This window comes from Pseudonaja textilis, chromosome 5 (genome assembly GCF_049901715.1).
Source record: "Pseudonaja textilis isolate UNSWEBS1 chromosome 5, rPseTex1.2, whole genome shotgun sequence".
NCBI lineage: Eukaryota > Metazoa > Chordata > Lepidosauria > Squamata > Elapidae > Pseudonaja > Pseudonaja textilis.
The window spans coordinates 73,657,459-73,677,234 of NC_141994.1; the positions used below are offsets into that span (position 1 = coordinate 73,657,459).

Sequence of the window (19,776 nt, forward strand, 5' to 3'; positions counted from 1 at the left end):
ATCTATCTATCTATCTATCTATCTATCTGTCATATTATCTATCCTATATCTATCTATCTATCTATCCATCCATCCATCCATCTATCCATCCATCCATTCATCCAAAAACTATCCAAACTCTTTTATACTTTCTGCCCTGGTGGCCACCTTTCCTATACAGGCCTCCTCATCGGAGGGTCGAGTAAGGACCATCTGAGCCCTGGAGAAGCTGGATATCTGTGCTCCAGGCAAGGCAGCCCATCCCCGAGGCATCCATGTCGCCCTGTGTCCATAAATAGTCGGAGGAGCTACGGCTACGCAATTGATTTATCTTGGCGGGCCTCACATGCGCCTCAGAGAAGCAGCCTGTGTTCTCCTCTGCATCATGGGACGGGTTTTCTCGTGTTGTTTTCCTGGATTGTGGCTTTCCTAATTTCGTAAAGGATCTTATGGCCGCAACATCGGCCCATAAAGTCCCTTTTTCAGGGGGTCAATGGGAATTTCAGAGCATTGCTAACTAACTGGCTGTCAGGTTTCCAAGTAATGAAATCCGTGTTAAAAGTAAAATGGCTGCTCCATCACCGGAGGTTTTTCAGAAGAGACTGGACAGCCATTTGTCTGGAATGGTAGAGGGTCTTCTGCTGGAGAAGGGGGTTGGACTAGAAGATCTCCAACGGCCCTCCCGGGCTCTATTCTGAATTTTCAGTGGTCACTCAGCTTGGTGGTTTTCTTGCAGGCGTTTCATGACCCAACTAGGGAACATCATCTAGAAGTGGGTGGGGTTTGTGGGCCGGAGGAGGAGGAGAAGGAAGAAGAGGAAAAGGAATGGAGGAGGAGGAAGAGGAGGAGGAGGACGGTGGGGGTCCTTGGTGCTCTCTGAGTTTTGTGGTTTCCTTGCAGGCGTTTCATGACCCAACTAGGGAACATCATCAGTGCTAAAAGGGAGTGGGGTTTGTGGAAAGGAGGAAGAGGAGGAGATGGGGGGGGAAGGAGGACTATAAGGTCCATGGTGCCCTCTGAGCTTGGTGGTTTTCTTGCAGACGTTTCATGACCCAACTAGGAACATCATCGGTGCTAGAAGGGAGTAGGGTTTGTGGAGGAGGAGGAGGAGGAGGAGGAGGAGGAGGAGGAGGAGGAGGAGGTGGTGCTTTGTGCTCTCTGAGCTTGGTGGTTTTCTTGCAGACGTTTCATGACCCAACTAGGAAACATCATCAGAGCTAGCAGGGAGTGGCATTTGCAGAGAGGAGGAGGAAGAGGAGGAGGAGAAGGAGGAGAGGGGCTGGGAGAAGGAATGAAAGGGAGCCCGAAGGAAGGAGGAGAAGGCCACCCAAGGCTTATTATTGTCTACCTCGCAGGGGTGTGTCAAATCCCCATGGTCTCTCTCCTTGCTTTGCCAAAAGGCCTTATGGCTCATCAGTCGCCTTTGGGGACCCATAATCCCCAACTCTCCCTTTTCAGACTTCCCCAAAGACCTGGGACACAGGAGTGACCTTCACCGGAGAGGCTCCCTCTGCGACCGACACTGTGCGGCCCTGAACAACCTCCACGGGGACCTGGCGGACATGCATTCGGAGTCCCATCCGCTCCTGCCCCTCAGGATCCCTTCAGGTAAAGGGGCCTCGGGGTGCGAGAGACGCTCCTTTTGGGAGCGGGGGGGGCGGGCATTGTAAGTGGAGAAGATGGACGCCGCCGTGATTTAGTCCATACGGGCAGTCCTCCGCCGACAAGCGCAATAGATGTCCGTTGCTAAGCGAGACAGATGTGAAGTGAGTTTTGTCCTTCCTTACGGCCTTTCTGGCCACCGTGGTTAAGCGAATCACAGCCGCTCTTGAATTGGTAACACGCTGGTGAAACGAATCAGGCTTCCCCATGGATAGAAGGTCACCAAAGGGGAACATAAGACCACCACCCCCTTGGGGGGGGGGCACCACAACCGTCATAAATACGAGTCAGTTTTTAGGATCCCGCTACCATGGGGATGTTGCAATGGCTGTAAGGGTGAAAAACGGACCTAAACATCTCTCAGCCCCTCTCTTAAGAGACAAAAGCCAGCTGAGAAACCAGAGTTTTTTTGCAGGAAGCAAATAAGTTTTTGCACTTGAGCCTTGTGGATGTTTGGACTCTCTTAGTTTATGTTTGGAGACTCTTTGTGTTTGAAATATTTCTTGACAACTTTATCCAGTGTTCTTGGCAGCCTTGCACCACCTTGGCAAGGCTTGTCCTTATCGGAGACAATTAGTTTGAAACAGCCTTTTAACCGGGAAGGAAGGGAATTCGTAAAGAATCATTAAAAGGTTTTGCTGTTACCTCGGTTTGGTGTTTACTTCCTTGGAACAAGGTTTGGGTCAGAACAGTCATCCATCATGCTCTCCAGTAATCATCTTGCGAGCCAACAGTTTCGGCTGCCTAACAATTATCTGAGGCATTTAAGGAATGCACTGCTTTTCCCCACTCCCTTTCTGCTGGCAACTAAAAAGACCAAAGAAGTATTTTTTTTAGTTGACATTCCTGCACCACAGTGAGAGGCCCGTTTTTCGCCCTGCCCGGATTCTGGAGGCTATTCGTGAGCCGCTGGGAGGCCCATTTTTGCCCTCCCTGAGCCTCTGCGTGGGTCCGGTACTTACCTGGGATCCAAAACGGGCCTCATGGGGACTCCTGGGCGGGGCAGGTGGGCAGGGGCAGCAGATTAGCAACCGGTTCAGGTGAACCGGGGCGAACCGGTAACCAGCCACCCCTGGGACTAGCTGTATCTCCAAATGCTGGAGAGAGCAATAATTGAAATTCTTATTTATATTTATATTCTTGATTATTTATTTAAAAGCAATAATTTAAATTTGGTGGGAGAGCAGGAATAGCAAAAGTAATAGCACTTACATACTGCTTTATAGTGCTTTACAGTCCTTTCTAAGAGGTTTACAGAGTCAGCCTCTTGCCCCCAACCAACTGGGTCCTCATTTTACCCACCTCGGAAGGATGGAAAGCTGAGTCAACCTGGAGCCTGGTGGGATTCGATCTGCCAAATTGCAGGCAGCCAGCAGGCCACCGAAGTAGCTTGCAGTACTGCACTCTAACCACTGCATCACCGAGGAATAGGCTGTTAATCCTGAAAACAAGGGGACTTTCTACTGCAAACCAGCCTTGAAAATCAAATTATTCACAGCTATTACATGTCTTTTACGAAGAATGGATGCATTGAGGGGCCGACGTCCTACCCACCCAAATCTAAGGCCAGTGGAAGGAAGAGGGAGGGGGCCACTTTGTAGATGGGGGGGGGTTTCAAATCCAGGCCACGGGGCCTGAGAAGACCTACTCACTCTCAACGAGGTCTTTGAAATGTGGCTTACACTACAAGCGGTCCTTGTTGAGTGACCGTTCGAAGTTACAACAGCACTGAAAAAAGCGATGGAGGGCCCTTTTTTCACACTTACAACCATTGCCGCATCCCTGTGATGACGTGATCAAAATTCGGACACAGCCTCACCATCAGGAGGCTGTGGGTTCAATCCTAGGTGGAGGCAAATATTTCTCTCTCTGGGCACAATGAGAATATATCTGCCGAATATAACCCCACATTGGTGACAGGCGGGGCATCCGGCCAGTAAATTCTCAGCTCCATTTAGTTGCCTGGACTCCACCCTGCATGGGATTATGGAGTCATTAAATTAAGATGATGATTGGCAGATTAAACTGTGGTTTAATGGGATGCCAGGCCAAGGTCTGCACCAACTTCTAACCTCCTTCTGTTTACCTAGTGGTCTCCAGCCAGGGCTGTTGCCTACATCACTCCGAGGAAGTTCAGACATGCGACAGATGCCTGCAGAAGATGAGGCTTATGGCCGAGAACGAGGTGGAAGCCCACCGTCTCTCAAACAATTACAAGGTTGGTGTGTGAGGGTCTCCTTGGGCTGGGGAAGGAGGAAGAGCCGAGTTTGGAGGTGCCAAGGGTGTGCAAGGGGGACACGGTAGATATCTTAGCAACGGTCCCTGGAGAAAGGAAGATCTTTATGGTGCTTCATTTAGTGACCGAAGTTATAACAGCTCTAAATAAGGACTTAAAACCCGATTCTCACTGTTGCAACCACAAGCGCCCTCGTGGTCACGTGATCAAAATTCAGAGGCTTGGCAACTGGCATGTACTTATGACAGTTGCAGTGTCCCAAAGTTATGTGATCCCCATTTGTGAACGTCCGACCAGCGAACCAAAGGGGAAACCAGATTCATTTAACGACCGTGTTACTAACTTAACACCGGCAGCGATTCACTTAACCCCTGTGGCAAGAAATGTCATAAAATGATGCAAAACTCAACCAATTCCTCACTTTTTTAAAAAAAAGTTTATTTATACATTTTCATTTAACGTACATAAGTGCTCTGTGAACAGTATAACATCTGGGTCCATTTGCTTACATAATTTTTTTTCCTCTCTCCTATTTTCTATCTCTATTATCCAACCATTTATAAAATAAAGTCCCATGCGAAAATCCAACCATTTTCTTTTCCTTTTCTCTTTAATGTCAGTCAGTCTATCCGTTTGTGCACAATCTAATATTTTTTAATTGCATTTTCTTCTCTCAGAGTTTCCTCCTTTTTCCAATATCATGCGCAATTCTTGCTGCTGTCCAAACATGTCATATGAAATACAAATTCTTATCATTTTTTTTTTTGTATTACACCTAACAAAAATATTTCTGGCTTATAATCTATCCGCAGCTTTAACGTGTTTTTTTTCCTAACTATGTATGTATTTTTGTCTGATATTTCTTTGCTTTCAGACATGTCCACCACATGGGGTGATAAGTGCCCGGTGTCTGATTACATTTCCAGCAAAAAATTCCTCACTTAACCAGATGAATTCTGGGCTCAATTGTGGACATAAATTGACGATTACCTCACAGGGGTGTGCTGTTACCAGTTCGCCCCGGTTCAGACGAACCGGTTGCTAATTTTATCATTTTTAATTACTAGTTTGGCAAACTGGTAAATCCCACCCCACCCCAGCCCTGCCCCTCCCTTCCCGCCCTTCCCAGGAGCCTCCACATGGCCCGTTTTGGATGTGAGGAAAGTGCAGGGCCTGCACAAAGACTTAGGCGAGGGCCAAAAATGGGCCTCACAGACAGGGGTGGGATTCAACCAGTGTTACTACTGGTTTTGGTGAGAGTGTGTTTTGGTGGGTGGGCCAAATACACGACCAGAAGGTCATTGCAGCGAACTGGTTCGGTGTCAGCTGCTCTTCTATAGAACTGGGCCGAACTGGTAGCATCCCTCCCCTGCTCCCGGAGGCTTCAGAAGGCCAGAAACAGGCCCGTTTCTGGCCTCCAGAGGGCCTCCGTATCCTGGGGGAGGCCATTTTTGCCCTCCAGGAGGCTCAACAAAAGCCTCCGGAGCCCAGGAAGGGCAAAAACAGGCCCCTCCCCATGGTGCAGGAGGCCAACTAGGCCACGCCCACCATGGCCAGGCCCACCCAGCAGCCGGGCAGAGAACTGGTTGCTAAAATTTTTGAAGCCCACATCTGATTACTTGTATATAGTCAAAATTTGGACAATTAACAACTGGCTCGTTTTTTTAAAAAAAATATATTTTAACAACCAACATTTTTTATGGATAGTGTAATCGAATAGAATAGAATTCTTTATTGGCCAAGTGTGGTTGGACACACAAGGAATTTGTCTTGGTGCAAATGCTCTCAGTGGTCATAAAAAGAAAAGATACATTTGTCAAGAATTATCAGTTGCAACACTTAATAAGAGTCATAGGGTACAATCAGCAATCAAATCATACTAGGAAACAGTCCATATAAATCGTAAGGATACAAGCGACAAAGTTATACAGTCATGCAGTCACAAATGGGAGGGGATCGGTGATAAGATTAGTAAATAGTTGGACATTGTTGTGGGAATTATTTCTTTAGCAGAGTGATGGCATTCGGAAAAAAACAGTTCTTGTGTCTAGTTGTTCTGGTGTGCAACAATGCTCTGTATAATGTCATTTTGAGGGTAGGAGTTGAAACAGTTTATGTTCATGATGTGAGGGGTCTGTAGATATTTTCACAGCCCTCTTTTGGACTCATGAAGGATACAGGTCCTCCATGGAAGGCAGGTTGGTAGCCATTGTTTTTTCTGCAGTCCTAATTACCCTCTGTGTCTGTCCTGTTGGGTTGTAGGACCAAACCAGACAGTGATAGAGGTGCAGATGACAAACTCCATCGTTCCTCTGTAGAACTGGATCAGCAGCTCCTTGGGCAGTTTGAGCTCTCTGAGTTGGCACAGGAAGAACATTCTTTGTTGGCCTTTTTTGATGACATTTTTGATGTTAGGTGTCCATTTTAGGTCTCGTGATATAGTAGAACCTAGAAATTTGAAGGTCTCTACTCTTGATGCTGTGTTGTCTAGTATTGTAGGAGGTGGTAGTACGGGAGGGTTTCTTCTTTTAATGACTGGGTTAATATATTTCACACACAATGTTAACAGTAATAATACAATTACATATACAGAGTTTTTCTCTTCCATCTTCTAGCCTTGATATACTCATTATAATTATAACATTTTATGTATCAATATATATTATACTATTTTCCCAATTTGTACTTATTTTTTTTATTTTCCTGTTCGTTGGATTTTTTTTTCTATATTCACCTCATTGTTTTTAAACAATATTATTCTCTCTTTGTGGTTTGTTTATCACTTTCCCCAAAAAATATATGTAGATATCAATAACATTTCTTCATCCAATATACTTATTACTGTTAAGTTACTAATACTTTAATATTATCACTCAGTGTTCCACACATTTTCAATAGCACGAATTGCAGTCATAAATTGAGGACTACCTGTATACAGTCAAAATTCAGATGATTAACAATGGCCTCGTACTTATGATGGTTTGCGGTACAAGCAGAGCGAGCAAACTGTCTCAATTACCAAGGGAAAATTTGGACAGCAATTTGAGGATTACGTGTATGTGTGGTATGAAGAGAAATCGCTTTTCGTATTCCTTTAGTAAATTCATTTTTTTGTTTTTGGTGAAAGTGTGCTAGCAAGCAGAATCTTTTTAAAAAAAAATTCTTTATTGAAATTCAAAATATTAAAAAGTTTACAAACTTCAAAATACCAAAAAGTTTACAAAAATTTCTATAATAGAAGATGTATCAATAACTTTCAACATTGTTTTCTTGACAGTACAATAAGTACAGTACATATAATTAACACTTGACATTTATAGTATTAGTAATACTAGTTCACAGTGCCTTAATAAAAAAGTAATTCATATATATAGGTTGATGGTTCAAAGAAGAGAAAAAATATCATATTAACACTAAGTACATCTATATACCTAAAAAAGGTCAGAGATAAATCTATATAATTATAGTCTATGTACTATGCTCTATATATAGCCATAAGAGATGAGGTATACATTTTTAGCTATACAATATTACTACATCAGTATTATAAATCTAAATATGAATATTTATATAAATCTCCATTTTCTGACATTCTAAATTTCAATCATTTCTCATTGATCCTATCTATATACCAATATGCCAATATTATTTATTCTTTGGACCAATATTTATCATATTTTACTGTCTACCCATTCATACCAAATATTCCAGATTTAGTAATATTCTGAGTCTTCTTTGTCTACTTAATTTCATTGTGAGTCTATCCATCTCTGCACATTCCAAGATTTTACAAATTATGTCTTCATCTGACGGAGTGGTAGACATTTTTCAAGCCTGAGCTACCACAATTCTTACCCCCGTTATTATATGTATAATCAGGTATCGGATCTTTTGACGGTATTTATCTTTAAATTCATTTTAATTCACATTTGTCGTCCTTCTTCACACAGTTTGGATTTAAGAAATGGAAGAGCCATGTCACGGCTCGGCCATGGGAGGAACGGTCAGAAATTGTCAAAGAGCTCTACTCCGACCTGACTATCATCAAAAGTCCAACAGGTAAAGTCTAAGGCTAGGATTAGACCAACTGAACAGCCTTGAGAGAACAGCTACAGCCCAGCTTACAGAATCATTAGAATAACAGAGTTCGAAGGGACCTTGGAGGTCATCTAATCTAACCCCCTGCTCCAGCAGGAGCACATAGAATATGATGACCCAAAGGGGCGTGGCACAAAGGCCACACAGTCAGATAATCAATAGGAGTCCCTTTATTAGCTCCAACGTTGCCCCCAATATCCTGGTTACCGTCTGGGCTGGAGAAAAACTCTCCCAGGAACAGCCTTTGGCTGCAAAGAATCCAGTCCACAACGTGGTCAACAAAAACTGTAACTATAAGTCCAATTGAGGCTAAATGAGGTCATTGGTCCAGCAGGGCAGGAGAAGGAATTCCAGATGTGAAGGCACGGCAATAATTCAACCTGGTTAGGAGGATGCCAGGAACACAGATAACCAAAATCAACACAAGATAAACTCACGTTGGTTCCCAGCAGCTGCCGCACTCAGCATGCATCTCTTTTAAACTCTCATTCCCAGCTGTGGCTAATGAAGGGAATCAGGTCCCTTTCCTCCCCTGTAAGCCACACAACCCACGTTGCTCCCTTCTCCGTTCCTCCCTGCATGCCCTAGGATGAAGAGAGGGGTGGGCCTGGGTCTTCCTCTGAACTCCCTCTCCCTTGTTCTACCTCTCCCCCGCTCTGCCCAACTGGGCTTTGCCCTTCCCCAGTTTCCTCCACAGCCAACGGAGCCACACTCCCGCTCCCTGTCAGCTGTTTCATCTTCCTTCTCGGATTCAGACTCCGACAAGGGCATGACATAGAATAACAGGGACATATTGATCTAAAACCAGAAATATCTCTGTTGGGTATTATACCAGAAAAATATAATAAAGGGACTGTGTATCTAATACTACATGAATTAACAGTGGCTAGAATTGTATTTGCACAAGATTGGAAAAATGTGGAGGTCCATACAGAAGAGAATAAAAAAGATACTAGAATGGACAGAAATTGATAGATTAACACTTGAAATTAAAGAGAAGGAAGACACAGAATATTTTGAAATAGGGGATTTGTTTTATCAATGTTTAACTAACCGAAACAGAATTTAGAACACTTAAAATTATAAGAGAAGGACTAATTTTAGTATGAGGACTTATTACAATATGTTTATTGTTATGAATTAGTATTAATATATTATTATGATGAGGAAACACTGTTATTATATGAGCACTACTAAGGAACATTATTACTATCATGAGACGTTTATTGCTCAAACTAATTGTAACCAGACAGCACATGTTTATATAGATGTTGAAATTGTCGCTCTTTCTTTATATAGCAAAAAAAAGGAAGGGAAAAAAAAGAAAATTAAACAGAAACAAGATGTAGAATATTTTCAAACGTGGAATCTTATTTTACCAACAGTTGGAAAAAAAAGGGGTGGAGATTAAGAATGTAAATTTGTATTGTTAAGAAAATCAATTACCCAGACAACACGATGTTTATTAAGCACTGAGAAATGTATTTAATAGAAAATCAATTTTAAAAGAAAAAAAAAATGTTGGGCTCGGTTGTGGTTGTAAGTCAAGGACGACGTTTTATGCACCAAGGATGGACTTGAATCTCCATTGAACAAGTCTGTCCAAGATTGCTAGCTTTGAAGGTCAGGCGGTGTCCAAAGTTGACTTGTTGTCTTTCTCCGCGGTTGTGTCTTCTCCAGGTTCTATGCTGACTTGTGGCAACCTCTTCTACCTGCTCTTGTTTGGATGGTGGCTCTCGCTACTCTACGTCTTGGTCTCTCTTCTGATGTTCCTCACCGTGCTGGGCGCTCCGTACGGTGAGGATGTGTGGTGACAAGTATCCTTGGAAAATGGCGGGGGGTGGTGGGTGGGAATCCTGGCTCCTCGGAGCAGGAGGCGCATGGAGGCATATGTGTCCATGCGTGTGCAAGCGATGATTGTCCCGGTAGTGGTATTCTACCAGTTCGGCCCAGTTTGACTGAACCGGTAGTAAAAAAAAAAAAATTGCTACCAGTTCAGCTGTACCGATATTTCCGATGATCAGCTGTGCCGCGTGATTTAGATTAGCTAGAACAGGGGTCGCCAACCTTTTGGACCTCAGGGACCAGATGACCAAACTCATCGTTTTAAATCCCGCGGACCAGAGACCCTGGGAAAATCCCCCCCAAAAGTCTGCAGAAAAATCCCCCACCCCGTTTTCCTACCAATCGATCGTTCTTTATTTGGGATCGTCTCCAGCTCCGTTCTCAGAGGGAGAGAGAGAGAGACTTTTGGCTTCATGCAAGGAAAGCAGCAGAAGCCGCAGAAGTCTTTCTTTCTCTCCCCCCAAACTCCACCAGAAATGAATCTTTGCAGCCTCTTGGAGCAGGAGGCCTTGCAGGGTCCCAAAGACTCATTTCTGGCGGAGTTTGGGGGAGAGAAAGAAAGACTTTGGCTGCTTTCCTTGCGTGCAGCCAAAAGCAGAAGAAGGAAGAAGCAGAAAGAAGCAGCCCGGTGGCCAGGCGCGTGGGGCAAGTTGCCCCCCCTCTGCCTTTTCCCCCCTCCCCTCACTCCCTTGTGTTGTTCACAATGCAAGCGACGCAAACCTTGTGTTCCCATGGGCCATGTGGGCGGCACAGACTTGTGTTCCCTCACAGCCTGGATTAATTGCTTTTTGGGGGGGGGACATTTCTCTGCGGACCGCCAAAATTTTCTCATGTACCACCAGTGGTCCCCGGCCCACTGGTTGGCGAACACTGAGCTAGAAAGCAGGAAATCATCCGATTTTTCGCTGTCTAGCTAATCTAAATTGTATTTACCCACCTCGCTGTGGTGCTTCTGTTTTTCAGCACCCAGGAGTCTTCCCTGAGACCCACTAGGCCAAACACGGAGTGCACGTAGCCATGCCCACCCAGTCACATGACCTCCTGGCCATGCCCGCCTAGCCATGCCCAGAGAACCGGTAGTAAAAAATAAATAAAAAAAATTGAATCCCACCACTGGATTGTCCATCCAAGGAGAAATATCTCCCATCTTTCTCCTCCATTCTCTTTGTTCAGAGTTTTGCAGCATAAATTCAGTGCCGGAAAAATACACTCAGATGACGGAGGCTTTATTTAACTTCTTTATAAACATATAAAGTAAATTTTACAATACCAGTGGTAGATTTCTCCCAACATGCAGCAAACTCAGACAGAAACAGACATCGGTTTCACTTTAGTTCAGCAGGCAAGCAAGACACACAGCAGAGGAGAGAAGCACTTTCATTAGACAGACTCAAAGTTCAACATCGCTTCAAAGCTGCAGAGCTTAATGTATAGCCACGCCTAGGCTGGTTTTAGTTTCAGTTTCCAGCCTAGGCTGCTTCTAGTTTCAGTTTCCAGCCTAGGCTGCTTCTAGTTTCAGTTTCCAGCTTAGGCTGCTTTTAGTTTCAGTTTCCAGCCTAGGCTGCTTTTAGTTTCAGTTTCCAGCTTAGGCTGCTTCTAGTTTCAGTTTCCAGCCTAGGCTGCTTTTAGTTTCAGTTTCCAGCCTAGGCTGCTTCTAGTTTCAGTTTCCAGCCCAGGCTGCTTCTAGTTTCAGTTTCCAGCCTAGGCTGCTTCTAGTTTCAGTTTCCAGCCTAGGCTGGTTTTAGTTTCAGTTTCCAGCCTAGGCTGGTTTTAGTTTCAGTTTCCAGCCTAGGCTGCTTCTAGTTTCAGTTTCCAGCCTAGGCTGCTTCTAGTTTCAGTTTCCAGCCTAGGCTGCTTCTAGTTTCAGTTTCCAGCCTGAGCTACTTTTAGTTTCAGTTTCCAGCCTAGGCTATTTCTAGTTTCAGTTTCCAGCCTAGGCTGCTTCTAGTTTCAGTTTCCAAACCGTCCTCATTGGCTGACTTAGTTGCTATGCCTATTCATTGGCTGACCTTGTCACCATATTCTATTCCAGTTCATGAATATGCTCTCTGACCCTCTTCCCAATTTTAGGAAAACTCTGCTGGAAGCTTGCGGGATATTTTCTCTGGCCGTTCGGCAAAGTAATTCAGAAGGTGAGGACGAAAGTTGGAGGTTCACCTCGAAGGGAAGGCATTCTGGGACGGCTGAAGCATCTTCCTTCAAGCCTGTTGGGTGGCTTTCTCCAGATCTTAGAGTTCCCCCAATCGGCAGGACCTTCATCTCAGCCGATTGGGGGGATTCTGGGAAAGCTGGAATCAACCAGGGGTGGGATTTATCCGGTTCAGATCGGTTAGGACAAAACTGGACATTAAATTTACATTTGGTTCACTGAACCGGTAGTTGAACTGACCAGCTGGTCCCTCCCAGCAGTCTCCATGCAGCCCGGTTTGGATGCAGGTAAGTTCATGGTTGACGTGGAGGCTCTGGGAAAAACGGGCCGAACCAGAAGTTCCGGTAGTCTGGAAATAGGCCTGTTTCCGGCTTCCGGAGGGCCTTGGGAGCCTGGGGGAGGTTGTTTTCGCTCTCCTGGAGGCCCAAGGGAAGCCTCTGGAGCCTGGGGAAGGCAAAAAACTAGCCTCCCGGAAGTTCTGGTAGGCCACGCCCACCATGGTCACCCAGCAACCAGGCAGAGAACCGGTTGTTGGGATTTTTGAATCCCACTGTTGTGGTTCACCGGCAGCCCGTGCAGACAGCAGTGGCGTCGGGCAGTGAGGAAGAAAGGGGACCAGTCAGGGAGTCTGGGGAGGACTCGAATGAGGGTCCTGCGTCCGATGCAGGGATGGGGCCAGAACCACCTGGGAGTGAGGTGCTGACTCCGGAGCCTCCGGAGTGTGGTAGCAGCGAGGAAGAGGAACAAAGGGAGCCTATTCCCAGTGCGCACTTGCACAGAGCTGCTAGAAGATGAGAGCAGCTGAAACAAAAGGGGCGACTCGGAAGTAAGGCTGGGAGGAGATTGCCCCTCCCATAAGGGATAAAAGTCAGGCCAAGATGACGAAACCTTTGCAGGAAGCAAAGTAGTTTGATAGATTCCGAGTCCTCCTTGAAGCTCTGTGAACTCTGGACGGTTTTTTTCCGCTGTTTCGGTTGGTTTCTGTTATAATTACTTCTGTTTTTGGCAGCATTTCACAGCACTGAAAGGTGTGTGCTTATCTTGGGGAACTGTTTTAAGATTAGCTCTGTCTGACAATGCACGGAATTCCTAGGGTTACAATAAAATGAGTCGCCATGGGCGAACAGGCGGCAATATAAATCAAATCAATAATTAATAATCAATCAATCAATAAACAAAATAGGTTTTGCTTTTAAAACAAGTTTAATTTCATTTGATGAAGCCTGGGTCAAAACATCCACCCCTGGAATCAACTTATCTCCCAAGTTGCATTTCTGTTCTGGATGACCCCATCGGCAGGTGGGAGGAAAGAGGTCCGGAAAACCAGAGTCCTTCCCTGGAGTCTCCCCTTGCTCCAGATCAGGTTGCTCGAATTTCGGAGGGGAATCCGATTGGTTCTTCTCTCCCTCTTCCAGATGAAAAGACCCGGTCCAGATTGCCAGATGAAGTTCAACCAGAACCCCGTCGTCGCTGAGGTCAAGGTGCTGAAGGACACCACTCCTCTGCTCCCCCGGCAGGATTCGTGTAAGATGGGCGGTTGTGGTTTCTGGGTAAGGATGCTCGGGTCTTGGCTGCCTCCATCTTGGCTTGGCTAGAGAAGATGCCAGCGGGCGTTTTTCTGAATCGTTCCAAGAAACGCTAGTCGTGGTCATTCCAAGAAGCGTTGTAGCTTCTTTCTTGGTTGGTGAGATAAGCTGCCAGATTTCAGTTTTATAATGTAGGAATCTCCAATCTTGGCTCCTTTAAGACTTGTGGACTTCAAGTCCCAGAATCCCATTGGGTTAAACGAGGTGCTCACCAAGAAAGGTTTTTTTGAAATGACCATCAGAGTATTAAAAGTATTTCCTATATTATTATTATTATTATTATTATTATTATTATTATTATTATTATATTAATATTGTTGTTTTGTTGTTTTGTTATTATATTGTTTTGTTATTATTATTATTACTATTTTTTATTATTATTATTATTATTATTATTATTATTATTATTAACATGCTCTGATGTTAAGGAGTTCTACTCCCTTCCCCACCTGAAAAAAAGAAATCTCTTCCAAATGCAAAACACAAGCAGAGGAGTTTTAGTTTCAGTTTCAGTTTCACGGCAGCACCATGGAGCTTTAGTACAGAACAGTTGAGCTAAGCCACGCCCAGGCTCCTTGCTGTCTCCTTGCTCGCACAGCAAATACTGTTTCACTTTCCATGTTTCAGTTTCCAAACAGCCCTCAACTCTCTCGCACACTGACAGGACGCTAGCCAGATGAATAAACCGATGGATGCTGGTAGGCAGAGGCAGAATTTCCCCTCCCCTTTATTTTCCTCCCCCAAAACTAAGCCCCACCACATAGTTCCGTAGCAAAGCATGAGTATTGAGCTAGTAATAGTTGTTCGTAAGTCATCCGTGGTTTCCAATTCCGCTCCTGAGACCCCACCTCGTCCGCCATAACTCTTCTTCTTCTTTCCTGCCCTATGTAGTGGCGTAGTAGCACCTACATCTGGCTCCTGGCTGGGTTCCCTCTCCTGGTCTTTGCCCACGTTCTTCTCTGCGTCCTCTGTTGGCTTCTGGTCTTCTTCATCCCAACGGCCAAGATGAGCCTGCGCACCGTCACCACGATTCTCCTCCTGCCCCCCGAGTGCGTCCACATTCAGCGCCTACGGAAGGTGTGAAGGGTCTCGGGGCTTTTACAGATCATCCTTGAATTGCAACCGTTCGTTTAGTGACCGTTGGGCATTTAGGACGGCACTGAAAAAAAGGGACTTTTAGCCGTTTTGCCACGCTGACAACGTCCCCGCCAATCACGTGATCAAAATTCAAGCGCTTGGCAACTGACTTGTATTTACGACGGTTGCAGTGTCCTGGCAGGGTGTCACGTGATCCCCTGAAACAGGGTTTCCTGCCTAAGCAGGGGCTTGGACCAGACCAAGGATCACCAACCTTTTGGACCTCAGGGACCACCCAACTCATAATTTTAAATCCCGGGGACCACTAAGTGGTTCTGTGGGTGTGGTCTAATTTGTGGGTGTGGCTTGGTGGTCATGTGACTGGCTGGGCATGGCTTGTATGTAAATATTATAAATATTTATATAAATATTGAATTTTTTTTATTTAAAAAAAGAGCAACTTTTACCCCAAATCAGGCAAAACAAACAGGCAGATTGAGTTGCTCACAGAATCACAGATTCATTCAGAGATCTATCGTTCTGGCATCGGCTAGCTGAGTCTGTCACATAAAATTTGCTTGCTAGCAAACTCACATTTGCTAGCAAGCAAGCTCATAAAATCAACTCACAGGTATAAAATGTATAAAATCAACACCATGTATGCAAATATTGAATTTTTTATTTTAAAAAAGAGAGCAACTTTTTTACCCCAAATCAGGCAAAGCAAGCAGGGAGATTCAGTTGCTCACAGAATCACAGATTCACTTAGAGATCTGTATTTCTGCCATCGACTAGCTAAGTCTGCACTGCTTCAGTCCTAAGGAAGATTCGGCTCTGCTTTTAAGATCTAAAGATTAGCTAGAAAGTAAGAAATGCAACCGTTTCCTGCTTCCTAGCTAATCTAAATCTCCCAGCACAGCAGAACAGATGATAGTCAGGGGAAAAAAAGGAAAAATAGCAATTTAGTATGCAAGTTTGCCGGGTGAGGAGTGAGTGGGGAGGAAGGGTTCCCGCAGGCCATGTAGACTGAGCAGCCTTGTGTTTCTGTGCAGCCTGGATTAATTGCTTTGGGGGTGACATTTCTCTGCAGACCCCCAAAATTTTCTCACCGCCCACCAGTGGGCCGTGGGCCGCCAGTTGGTGACCGCTGGACTAGAGAACCTCCAAGGTCCCTTCCAACTCTGTTCTTCCATTCTGTTCTGTAAAGACTCATATTTACGACTGTGGCAGCGTCCCTGGGGGATCACATGATCCCTTTTGCAACCTTTCTGACGAGGCAAGTCAACGAGGAAGCCGGATTCACTTAATACCCATATTATTCCCTGAACAAGTGCAGTGATTCACTTAACAAGAAGTGGCAAGGAATGTCCTAAAACGGGGCAAAACTCACTTAGCATCAGACATTTCGAGCTCAGTTGTGGCCATAAGTCGAGGACTACCTGCAGTAGAACAAAAAATGAGCCACGGCATCGTCGTCTTTTAACGACCCCATAATCCCTTGCCGGGTGAAGCCCGGGCAACTGAATGGAGCTAGCAGAGTGTTTTGACTGGCTGGCTGCCTTTCCTGTCACCAATGTGGAGTTTTGTTCAGCAGATGTATTCTCATCATGAATAGAGAGAGAAATATCTGCTTCTAGCTAGGATCGAACTCGCGGCCTCCTGATGATGGTGAGGCGAGAGCTTCGCCTCTAGGCCAGCCCTAGAACCAATAATGAGCATAATCCCGGTTTATTCTCCTCTTGTCTTCCTTCTCCGCTCCAGACGGAAGTCCCTTTAGATGCGGAAGTGGTCCTCTGTTGTTACCAGGCGGTCAGCGCGTATTATTACAAATACGCCGTTGATGGGATCAACGTCTTTGCCGTCAGTATCCTTTTGGGGCCTGTGGGAAGGTCAGCGGTGGGCATCTCCCGTGACATCTACCTCAACTTCTGGGGAGATATGCTAAGCAGGACATTAGCCTTTCCTCTCTTTTGACGGATGTCCGTGTGGTGCTCCATCGGCAGGCTGAGGAGACGGCAGCGGAATCAGACAGTGAGGAGGAACATGGGCCAGTCCTGGAGTGTGGGGAGGGCTCGGACGAGGGATCTGCGTCCGACACAGAGACGGGGCCAGGGACCATCTGGAAGTTATGTGCTGACTCCAGAGCCTCCAGAATCTGACAGCAGCTAGGAGGAGGAGCAGGGGGAGCCTGTTCCCAGTGTGCGCATGTGCGCAGAGCTGCCAGAAGGCAAGAACAGTTAAGACAAAAGGGGCGACTCAGGAGTAAGGCTTGGAGGTGATTGTGCCCTCCCATGAAACATAAAGGAGGAGCCAAGGGACAGGAGCCTTTGCAGGAAGCAACTTTGTTCGTACTGGTCGGTTTGAAACCTGAAGCTCTGTGTTGAATTTGTGTTCCATTTTGGCCTCGTATAACTAATTGGACATTTAGTCGTTGGCAGAATATCAAGGAAGATAAAGGTGGGTGCTTATCAGGCTTATCCTGAAGGATTTTGGCAGACTTCCATGAGACTATTCACAAGCTGTTTGAGACTCATTACGGGCTGTGAATGACTAAAATTCACAGCTGTTGAAATACAGAAAAACGCGTTTGGGGACTAAGGTGTGTTTGTTAGTGTCTCCATAAGTTTTGGTCAGAACAGTCCATAAGATGAGCTCCTGGTCATAGAAAGGGTGAAGAAGATGCCATCAGATCAGGTTTGACTCCTGAAGACTGCGCGGTCAAAATACTTGCTGTTGGGACCGCTCGGTAGCTCAACCGAGGTCATCTGAGATACTGGCCTGGTCTCATGTGCTTCACCGCTGTGGGTCCTTCAAGAAAGTTCTCAACCCGTTGACTTCATGGGAACAGGAAGTTTCCTAGTCAACGGTATCGAAGTGCCAGTAGAAGAGAAACCTTGGTAGCTCAGAGTTGAACTGCGTGGTCCCTGGTGCTCTTTGAGCTTGGTGGGTTTTCTGGCAGACATTTCATGATCCTACTAGGTAACATCATCAGTGCTAGGAGGGAGTAAGGTTTGCAGAAAGGAGGAAGACGAGAATTGTGGGGCGCTTGGTGCTCTCCATGCTTGGTTGTTTTCCTGCAGACATTTTATGACAGGACTAGGGAACATCATCAGTGTTAAAGAGGAATGGGCTTTGTGGAGAGGAGGAAGAAGAGAAGGAAGGAAGGAAGGAAGGAAGGAAGGAAGGAAGGAAGGAAGGAAGGAAGGAAGGAAGGAAGGAAGGAGGGCATTTGGTGCTCTCTCAGCTTGGTTGTTTTCCTGCAGACATTTTATGGCAGGACTAGGGAACATCATCAGTGTTAAAGGGGAATGGGCTTTGTGGAGAGGAGGAAGAAGAGAAGGAAGGAAGGAAGGAAGGAGAAGGAGGGCATTTGGTGCTTTCTGAGCTTGGTTGTTTTCTTGCAGACGTTTGATGATCCAACTAGGTAACATCATCAATGCTAGAAGGAGTGGGATTTGTGGAGAGGAGGAGGAGGAGGAGGAGGACTGTGGGGTCCTGGCTGTTCTCTGAGCTGGGTGATTTCCTTGCAGACGTTTCATGACTCAACTTGGTAACATCATCAGGGCTATGGGGGAGTGGGGTTTGCTCTCTGTTTATATACCAGTGGTTTCCCCTGTCAGTATTGGTTGAGTGGCGTTGATGATTCCTCGATTAAGCTATTCTTTACTGTTCCATTGTTGGTTTTGTATGATGATTGTTAATCTCTGCTTCGTTAGGTGCTAACTGTTGGCAAGCAGGTGTTTTGCTCTTTTTCTTTACTTTTCTTTTCTTTTTTTTCTTTCTTTTATTATTTTATTGATTTTATTTTATGATTTATTGATTTTATTGTTTTGTTGTATTGCATTATATTTTATTGTTTTGTTTTATTGTATTATTGTATTATTTTATTTTGTTTTATTATTTTATTTTGTTTTGTTTTATTTTCTTTATTTTATTATTTTATTGATTTTATTTTATTATTTATTGATTTTATTGTTTTGTTTTATTTTATTATTTATTGATTTTATTGTTTTGTTTTATTGTATTATTTTATTTTATTGTTTTGTTTTATTGTATTATTGTATTATTTTATTTTGTTTTATTATTTTGTTTTGTTTTGTTTTATTATTTATTTTGATTTATTTTATTTTATTGTTTTGTTTTGTTTTATTGTTTTATTTTATTATTTTATTTTAATACTGTAGCTTTTTCTTTGTTTCTTTTGAATGGTGTGTAGCCGTTGTTTATCATTGTGTGCCTGTGGATGGCTGATTTTACATACAAGGACAATCCACATGTATATAAACAGAGAGCAAACCGTTCTCCTCTTCCTCCTCCCCCTCCACAAATTCTACTCATAACACTGGTGATGTTCCCTAGTTGGGTCACGAAACGTCTGCAAGAGAACCACCCAGCTCAGAGAGCGCCAAGGCGAAAGTGCCGCCTTGTTCCTTCCTCCGGGATGTATTTCCAACTTCTCCATTTAGTCAACAACCACAGATTACTAGCTGTACCATCTCGCTACTAACCGGATCCTACCCTTGAGCGTTGTTTTGCAAGCTCGACCGGCTCAGCTCTCCGACCGACCGAAGGCCGGCCTTCCAGGCACGTTTTCCTGACCCATGAACCTTCAGACCTCCTTCCGTTGGTCGTCGTGACTCTGATTTTGGGCTACGCTGATAAGCACAATTACTACACCAGCTCCGTGACTAAGTTCACCCTGGCTTTGCTCTCCATCATGCCCCTCTCCTACTACATCGGCATGGCCATTGCCAGGTAAACCTCTTACAAACCTTCCGTCAGAAGGAGAAGTGCGGTTCTCTTTAACAAAAATAATTATTAAATTTGTGGGTGTTCCAACACTGGAGGTTTTTAAGAAGAGACTGGGCAGCCGCTGGTCTGAAATGGTGTAGGGTTTCCTGCCTAAGCAGGGGGCTGGACTAGAAGACCTCCAAAGGTCCCTTCCAACTCTGTTATTCTGTTATTCCTTTTCCTTCCTTCTTTTCCTTCCTTCCTTCCTTCCTTTCCTTTCCTTCCTTTCTTTCCTTCCTCCCTTTCCTTTCTTCCTTTCCTTTCCTTCCTTTCCTTCTCTTCCTTCCCTTCCTTCTTTTCTTTCCTTCCTTCCTTCTTCCTTTCTTTCCTTTCCTTTCCTTTCCTTCCTCCCT

The 19,776-nt window shown here is 44.9% G+C and overlaps 1 protein-coding gene across 1 annotated transcript in view; it reads left to right on the forward strand.

Annotated features, from left to right (window-relative positions):
* Positions 1-19,776, forward strand: part of LOC113450988 (uncharacterized) — a 45,421-nt gene that overhangs the window by 10,558 nt on the left and 15,087 nt on the right. The window contains exons 2-10 of the mRNA XM_087935368.1: positions 1,438-1,587; positions 3,732-3,859; positions 7,828-7,936; positions 9,656-9,772; positions 11,891-11,952; positions 13,385-13,519; positions 14,447-14,632; positions 16,394-16,496; positions 19,246-19,387. Coding sequence (XP_087791494.1) covers positions 1,438-1,587; positions 3,732-3,859; positions 7,828-7,936; positions 9,656-9,772; positions 11,891-11,952; positions 13,385-13,519; positions 14,447-14,632; positions 16,394-16,496; positions 19,246-19,387 — 1,132 coding nt within the window. The remainder of the gene's footprint in view (positions 1-1,437; positions 1,588-3,731; positions 3,860-7,827; positions 7,937-9,655; positions 9,773-11,890; positions 11,953-13,384; positions 13,520-14,446; positions 14,633-16,393; positions 16,497-19,245; positions 19,388-19,776) is intronic.